Genomic DNA, 9,016 nt, shown 5'->3' on the forward strand with positions numbered 1-9,016 from the left:
TGGTGGTTCTGGTGGTGTTGGTGGTTCTGGTGGTTCTGGTGGTGTTGGTGGTTCTGGTGGTTCTGGTGTTGGTGATGGTTCTAGTGTTGGTGCTGTTGGTAGTTCTGGTGCTGTTGGTGGTTCTGGTGGTGTTGGTGGTTCTAGTGTTGGTGCTGTTGGTAGTTCTGGTGGTGTTGGTGGTTCTAGTGTTGGTGCTGTTGGTAGTTCTGGTGGTGTTGGTGGTTCTGGTGGTGGTTCTGGTGTTGGTGGTGGTTCTAGTGTTGGTGGTTCTAGTGTTGGTGGTGGTTCTAGTGTTGGTGCTGTTGGTGGTTACAATGACCGGATCCTTCGGAACACACAAGCCCAAGGTGCCATGGCAACAGTCGTGAGGTGACGACCACACACTCTAGAACAGATCTGCCTGTCGTCCAGAACTTTCTAGAAGAGGAGGAGAGGGAGGAGGAGGTGAGGAGGAGAGGAGGAGAGGGGGAAGTAGAGGGTGAGAGGGAGGAGAGGAGGAAGTAGAGTGAAAGGGGGGGGAGGAGAAGAGTAGAAGGGGAAGCAGGAGAGAGAATGAGAGGAGAGGGAAAGAAGGAGGAGAGGATAAGAGGGAGGAGGAGGAGAGGATGAGAGGGAGGAGGAGGACGGAGAGGAGGAGGGGGATATTATTGAAAAATTGTTTCCTGATGCTCCTCTTTCCTGTGAATATTAATTACCATGTGATGAAAACTCTTCTCTGGCCTGGTGGGCTTCATACTTGCTGGAGGAAGTGGAGACTACGGTATCTGAGACAACCTTATCTGGTGGGGTGAACTGTCAACTGTGTGTGTGTGTGTGTGTGTGTGTGTGTCTGTGTGTGCGTATGTGTGTCTGTGTGCATTTGTGTGTGTGTGTGTGTGTGTGTGTGTGTGTGTGTGTGTGTGTGTGTGTGTGTGTGTGTGTATGTGTATGTGTTATGGGAGGAGGTTAGGGTTCCATTTCAGTGGAAGTAGCATTTTTCTCTCCTTGGTAATCTTGACTGGCTGACCAAGCCAGGGGGAGAGTCTTGGCCAGCTTGGCTGTGAGGAGATAGTGTAGTGTGTGTGTGTGTGTGTGTGTGTGTGTGTGTGTGTGTGTGTGTGTGTGTGTGTGTGTGTGTGTGTGTGTGTGTGTGTGTGTGTGTTTGGGGCTCAGTCTTGTGGATTGATGAAGCATGTAATTATTTCTCAGGTCGCATGTGAAAAGACAACGAGAAACGTCAAACAGGAAGGAGAGAGGAGCAGGAAGCTGCTGCATATCTGAACATCTGCTCCTACACAAGTCCAGCAGTGCTCAGAGTCTCCTGGCTTGGTGTGCATGTGTGTGTGTGTGTGTGTGTGTGTGTGTGTGTGTGTGTGCATTGCCAAAGCAAAGACTCTCAGCCTTGCCCCATAGATACTATTAAACATTTAATCGTATATGGTACAGGTGGTGTAGATGGGCAACCACACCTCACCCCCCCCTCACACTCAACATGGGAGTCCCCCAGGGCTGTGTGCTGGCCCCATTACTGTACTCGCTACACACGCATGACTGTACAGCCACCTTCGACTCCAATGTCATCGTCAAGTTTGCTGACGACACAGCAGTGACAGAGTAGATGGTGGTGGGGTTTGGGAGGAAGCAGGAGAGGAACTACACCCCTCTAATCATTAACGGGACCCTTGGAGAGAGAGTGGACAACCTCAAGAACCTTGGCGTCCAGATCACCAAGGACCTGACATGGTCAACACACATAGACAGTGTGGAGAGGAAAGCAGGTCAGAGACTGGACCATCTCAGACAACTGAGGAAATTCAGAGCGTCCAACCAGATCCAACGGAGCTTCTACTCATCATTGGTTCCTCAGTAGCTAGTATAGGGTTCCCCAGTGTGTTCTCTGGTTCCTCAGTAACTACTATAGTAGTCCCCATCAGTAACTAATCATTAACTAATCATTGGTTCCTCATTAGTTACTCAGTAACTACTCATTTTTATGTACCTTATTGTAAAGTGTTACCAATAAAATAATCTTGAATCTCTTGAATCTACAGTATCCTGTACATCAGACGAATGACCTTGAATATATTTGAAACTTCAACTTGAACTGTCCAACACAGACAACACTGACTGCACAAACTACTGACTGTCCTAACATTTAGGCCTCTCTCTCTCTCTCTCTCTCTCTCTCTCCCCCTCCCTCCCCTTCTCACTCACCTACTCACTTGACCAAGACATGGTTGGTTCCTATGGTAACACCAGGCCAACGTCAGCCGTTATTTGTCAACAGAGGAGAGAGAGCACCATCTAGTGGGCACAGATTCAATTACACATGAAAACGAGTTGATCATGTCCCTCACCACATCTGCCCCGAGGCACCTCCTGTCTCCCACACACTCCCTCACCCCCTCCCGTCTCCCACACACCCCCTCACCCCCTCCTGCCTCCCACACACTCCCTCACCCCCTGCCTTCCCTCACCCTTTCACACCTCCCTCACATTTTTACCCAATGTCCCCCTCCCTCCCTCTATCTATCTATCTGCCCCTTCCCTCTCTCTCTCTCCTCGAGTTCCACATCCTCTGCTGTTCACCTCTCTTTCTCCCTCCCTCCCCCCTTCCCTCTCCTCCCCTCCTCCTCCCCCTTCCCTCTCCTCCCCTCCTCCTCCCCCCTCCTCCTCCCCCCTTCCCTCCTCCTTCCCTCTCCTCCCCTCCTCCTCCCTTCCCTCTCCTCCCCTCCTCCTCCCCCCTTCCCTCCTCCTTCCCTCTCCTCCCCTCCTCCTCCCCCCTTCCCTCTCCTCCCCCTCCTCCTCCCTCCTTCCTTCTCCTCCTCTCCTCCTCCCCCTCCTCCTCTCCTCCTCCCCCTCCTCCTCCCCCCTTCCCTCTCCTCCCCTCCTCCTCCCCCTCCTCCTCCCCCCTTCCCTCTCCTCCTCTCCTCCTCCCCCTCCTCCTCCCCCCTTCCCTCTTCTCCCCTCCTCCTCCCCCCTTCCCTCTCCTCCCCTCCTCCTCCCCCCTCCTCCTTCCCCCTTCCCTCTTCTCCCCTCCTCCTCCCCCCTTCCCTCTCCTCCCCCCCTCCTCCCCCTCCTCCTCCCCCCTCCCTCTCCTCCTCTCCTCCTCCCTCCTCCTCCTTCCCCCTTCCCTCTCCTCCCCTCCTCCTCCCTCCTCCTCCCCCCTCCTCCTCCCCCCTTCCCTCTCCTCCCCTCCTCCTCCCCCCTCCTCCTCCCCCCTTCCCTCTCCTCCCCTCCTCCTCCCCATTCCCTCTCCTCCCCTCCTCCTCCCCCCTCCTCCTCCCCCCTTCCCTCTCCTCCCCTCCTCCTCCCCCCTCATCCTCTCCAGACAGCCTCTCCAGTGAAATGCAGCCAAGATTAAAACAGACAAAATGGCCCCCTCTAAAACGGAGACCGAATCTACACTACAACGCTACACAAGTGGAATACCGCCTTCTGAGTGAATCTCCACGAGGAGGAGGAGGTGGAGGAGGATTAATGGTCTGGTGATGAGAGAGAGATCTCAGAGCTGAGACTTCTGTCTGGCGTTTGTCAAGGGGATGTCTCATTTGAACATGTCCACTTCTAGCACCCCGCCCTGCTCCTCCACCCCTCCCTCCCCTCCCCTCCACACGCTGTCAACAGCAGGCTTCTGAAAATCACCACTTCCTCAAGTTTAGACGCAGAGTCTGATGTGACGACCAGATATGGTTAAACTCTCTCAGCACAAGAAGAGCCAGATGCAGTTGTACTGTTTGACCAACAGAGGGAGACAGATCATTATTTTTTAGGTTCAATAAATCGGAAGTAGGCAAAATCCTTTATTACACATAGGCATAACTGTACTGTCGAAATCAAATAATTTTGCATAGATTTGTAGAGGGAGAATGCCTATGGATATGTGTTCAGGACCTCTCCATCTACAAATCTACAGAGAGAAGAATTTTTACAGCTCACTTTTCTGGTCCCTCAGGTGAAACTGTTTTTTTTCGTCTTCTCTCTGGAGTATGTAGGGGTGGGACCAGGGCCGGCCCGAGGCATAGGCGAAATAGGCGGTCGCCTAGGGCGCCAAATGGCCAAGGGGCGCCTGGCCAAGGAGCACCAAAAAAAAAAAAATATTTTTTATTTTTATTAAAATAATTTCATTCCGTAATCCCTACTGTCTCTATTACGCTTCGCAATGCGGTGCGGCGCCTCCGCCCAGCGCCGGGCGCCTCCCCCGTCAACAAATCGCGCAGCAGCACCCCCCCCCCCCCCCCCGTCAACAAATCGCGCAGCAGCACCCCCCCCCCCCCCCGTCAGCAAAACGAAACTGAAGGTGTTCCATAATCTCGCCTAGAGCTGCTGAAATGCTAGGGCCGGCCCTGGGTGGGACCTATGCCCCCCCCCATTGATCTCTGTTAAGCACATTGTGTTGCCTCTGTGAATGAAATGTGCTATACAAATAAAGTTTGATTTGCTTTAATTTGATAAGATAACCTACAGAGAGTTATAATGTGTTGGTGATTAGATAACCTACAGAGGGTTATAATGTGTTGGTGATTAGAGGGTTATAATGTGTTGGTGATTAGATAACGATGGTTATAATGTATTGGTGATTAGATAACCTACAGGTGATTAGATAACCTATAGAGGGTTATAATGTATTGGTGATTAGATAACCTACAGAGAGTTATAATGTATTGGTGATTAGATAACGATGGTTATAATGTATTGGTGATTAGATAACCTATAGAGGGTTATAATGTATTGGTGATTAGATAACCTACAGGTGATTAGATAACCTACAGGTGATTAGATAACCTACAGGTGATTAGATAACCTACAGGTGATTAGATAACCTACAGGTGATTAGATAACCTATAGGTGATTAGATAACCTACAGGTGATTAGATAACCTACAGAGGGTTATAATGAACTGGCCTGTTAGAGGGGCTGTAATTACAGGTAAGACTGTATGTTGTCTGTTAGTCCAGCGATGGACCTCTTACCTGTCACCCAGCAGTCAGCGCTAAGACACACACACACACACACACACACACACACACACACGCACACACACACACACACACACACACACACACACACACACACACACAGCCGACAGCTCACCCCACCAGATAAGGTTGTCTCAGATACCTTAGTCTCCACCCCTCCTCCCCTCCAATCTCACAAACTCTCTACGCGTTCTGTCTCTCTCTCTCCGTTCTCTGACTCCTCCCCCCCTCACCTTCTCTCCGCCCACCCCCCTCTCTCTCCCTCCCTCCCCCTCCCCCAGAGAGCAGGTGTGTGTGGCGGTGATGGACGCCGGCCTGCTGTCCACGGTCCTGTTCGGGGCGGTGGTGTGGGCGGTGGTGGCCGTGTACCTGCTGGCGTGCGTCCTGCTGCTCTGCTCCTTCTGCCGCGGCCGCCGCGACCCCGACGTCGACATGGAGAGTTCAGAGGTCACGCCGGTCGAGGTCCTGATGGACACGGTGGACCAGAGAAGAGCGGAGTAGAGCAGAGGAGGGCTGGAGGAGGAGGAGGAGGATCTGGAGGATGATGATGGACCAGAGATCCTGGAATATTAAAAAAAAAAAACATTTCCTTCACTGACCAGAGGGTTCTGATGAACGAACTGATGTCGCTCAGTTTCTCATGGACAGTTCAGTAAACAACGATGGAGGATACGGGTTGACCAGATTGGGGAAATATCTCTCTCTCTCTCTCTTTACCTCTCTCTCTCTCTCTCTCTCTCTCTCTCGTTCTCTCTCTCTCTTTATCTCTCTCTCTTTATCTCTCTCTCTCTTTATCTCTCTCTCTCTTTTTATCTCTCTCTCTCTCTCTCTCTTTCTCTAGCATACAGCAGCTACATCAGCGTAGAGGTAAGTGTATCAGAGGTGGTTTGGAACCTGTAGCCTCAAGTATCACCCTCTAACCGCAAAGGCTGTCCTGTCGGTCAAAGGCTAGATTGTACAGGAGAGGGTTCAGCCCCAGCCAGTCAGGATCCGGCCAATCAGAGGTGACCGCAGACGAAGCACCAGCTAGCCAACCTGCAGGGGCCACACGCCGCTCGCCATGGGGCCCCCGACTGGTGCGGAGTGGCCCCGGGATCCCACCTCACCTTGAGCCGGCCCTGTGTAGAGAGCCTTGAGCTCTGTCAGGGAGAGACCCGTCTGGCTTTAGTGTCTGATGTCTATCTCTGGTGTTTTTAATGTTAAATACATTTTAATGAGCATTTGCATGCATATTCATTCTCATTCAGTCAATCAATCAATCAAAGCTTTATTTGTATAGCGCATTTCATACCCAGAGGCAACACAATGCGCTTTACAGAGAACAAGGGAGGAGGGCATACGACCCACTCTCTACATATTCCAGAGGGAAGCAAAAAAACAGTAATCACCCGGGGGCCAGATAAGTGAGCTGTAAAAATTCTTCCCTGACCCCTCTCAACAAGGCGATCGAGCAAGCTTCAGGAGTATGTTTGTCTACCGGCTAAGAACATTTATATTATTATATTATTATATATATTATATTATTCTCATTAACCTCTCAGGGGACGCTGGTGAGCGCTGAACCTCACTGCTGTTTGATGAGAGAGAGAGAGAGAGAGAGAGAGAGAGGGAGAGAGAGAGAGAGAGAGAGAGAGAGAGAGATATATAAGCAGATTATATTCAGTCATTTGTTCCATGTCAACTGGGCACATAGACTGTGTGCACAATACGAGAATCATATTTATAGTGTAAACAGTCAGATATTGGCCAGCGTCGTGTGTGAAGCAGGGCACAGTGCAGACAGTGAATACAGTCGGTTGCTAGCCTCCCTCACATCATAAAAGATGAGGATTTTATGGCTTGAGCCAAGTTTTTAATCAAGACTGTTGTGTTGACTGCGAGGGGAAAACACAGGTCTGTATTTGGATCTATATTTGGCCCAAAGTTGTAAACCGTTTCAGTAATTGTTCCCTAAATGTGTTTCACAAACGTTTTTTTTTTAATAAATAAATTATTAATTGTTTTTTGCAATGTTCTCATACACACTTCGTTGTTCTATGTGTTTGCTGGGTTCTTAAGTGTTCCTGTTGTTCTATGTGTTAGGTTCTTAAGTGTTCCTGTTGTTCTATGTGTTTGCTGGGTTCTTAGTGTTCCTGTTGTTCTATGTGTTTGTTGGGTTCTTAAGTGTTCCTGTTGTTCTATGTGTTTGCTGGGTTCTTAAGTGTTCCTGTTGTTCTATGTGTTTGCTGGGTTCTTAAGTGTTCCTGTTCCATGTGTTTGCTGGGTTCCTTATACATGGTTCCACCCCTCAGCATGTGACGCAACATGATGTCCGGTTCAGTAGAAGTTATAGCTACTGTGTAATGTCTTAATGTGTCAATATAACTATGGACTCATAGTGTGTGTGTGTGTGTGTGTGTGTGTGTGTGTGTGTGTGTGTGTGTGTGTGTGTGTGTGTGTGTGTGTGTGTGTGTGTGTGAAAGAGAGAGAGAGAGAGAGAGAGAAAGAAAGAGAGAGAGGGACACACTATGGCACTACACTATAAATTAGTTGTTATTAATTATATACTTCATTGTGCTATAAAGATCACGTTTCATTAAAGACCTATACATGCAAGTTATGCGAACTACATTAATAGCAGTTCCCCTTTTACATGATTATAACGTGATAGCATTAGTCGACCAGCCCACATCCCAACTCTCAAACCAGGAAGGGGAGGGGTGTAGGCTGGAGTTGCGACATACTTCAGTGACCTCATGTCCCTGGTTGATGATGATGATGATGATGAGGATGATGACTATGGGCGTTGCTGTGAAAGGTTTGGTAGAGAACTGAAGCTAGCTGCTAAAACCCGCTGACAGAGCAGGTAAGACGAAAAGATGCGGTTTTTAGTCATCCAAGTTGCTCATTTGAGGCGGAAGTGTGTAGTTGGCCCTTAAGGGACTTTATTTATTGCAACTTTATGGTTTTAATAAGTGATCAGTCATAGGATGCAGCTATTCGCTTTATTATTGTAGCATAGTAAATTGTAGCATCGGTAGATCCATGCATCAGTTCTCCAGATGTCAAACAGATGTTGTCAACCCTTTAATCACAAACTATGACATCTTGCGAGACTCTTAAACTGTAGTATTTCTGACCATAAACTTGAAAGTAGCCAGTAGAGATTGATCCAGTTTAATTCCGGATTTCATCATTCAGCCATCGATAATAACACGAGTTCAGTCAGATGCTTTGAAAGAATCACATGAGTAGAGAACAGATGAACAGAAAAGAGATTCAACTGACAACAATTGTAAAATGAATCTTTCTCCTCCCCAGATTGACTAGAAATCTACCATGTCTGTGTGGGTAAGTGCTCTGGCTAAATACGCCCCCTACAGGCGTCTTTATGTAAATCATCTACAATATTTGCATCCTTCTCATCGCTTTGAAGCCAGTTAAAGCTAGCTGTTGTGTATGTGGCCTAACTACACAACTATACATTAATCAAACACTTGAGAAGAGCACTCAGTTTAACAATGTTTAATGGTCGAGACTCAGGGTGAACAGGCAATGAGAGATCAATCCGCGCCTCATTGCGCATGCAACAGCATGTTACTATATAACATAAAGTAGTCCCTTATTATGTAGGCTAGACACTACAATAGCTCATAGCTGACATCCTGTATACCAGTCTGCTAGTTTGAGTTAGTTAGATTTCCTGGAGGTTAATACTGTCTTATACAACGGTTAGTTCTGGTTCTTGATTCTGATTGGCTGGAAGCCGTGTTAAAATACTTTGTAACACACACCTGGGACCGCATATCATTCCATTTTCAGTATTAATGCGCCTCCCATTGATGCATTGTAGTTGTGTATTAGGGGAACTATTTTGCTCGGCGGAATTGAGGGAATGATGCTTCGTTTTGAATAAATGTTAATATTTTACATTGCTGTGTGTTTATTTTACACTAATAGATGTAGTAACCGTTGTATAAAAGGCTCCGCTTCGCATCTAACAACGCCCCCTAGCTGTTATAAAATCACTATAACACACGGTCTCTCGTGGTTTATTGCTTAATTCTATTCCAGGATGA

The 9,016-nt window shown here is 48.4% G+C and overlaps 1 protein-coding gene across 1 annotated transcript in view; it reads left to right on the top strand.

Annotated features, from left to right (window-relative positions):
- Positions 1-8,276: 8,276 nt before the first annotated feature.
- The window catches only part of anxa3b (annexin A3b), a gene marked incomplete at both ends in the record, with an annotated part of 12,845 nt that continues 12,105 nt past the window's right edge, over positions 8,277-9,016 (top strand). The window contains 2 exons of the mRNA XM_084460216.1: positions 8,277-8,288; positions 9,012-9,016. The exon at positions 9,012-9,016 is cut by the window's right edge and continues 37 nt beyond it. Coding sequence (XP_084316342.1) covers positions 8,277-8,288; positions 9,012-9,016 — 17 coding nt within the window. The remainder of the gene's footprint in view (positions 8,289-9,011) is intronic.

Source organism: Borostomias antarcticus, assembly GCF_949987555.1.
Source record: "Borostomias antarcticus genome assembly, chromosome: 30".
Classification (NCBI taxonomy): Eukaryota; Metazoa; Chordata; class Actinopteri; order Stomiiformes; family Stomiidae; genus Borostomias; species Borostomias antarcticus.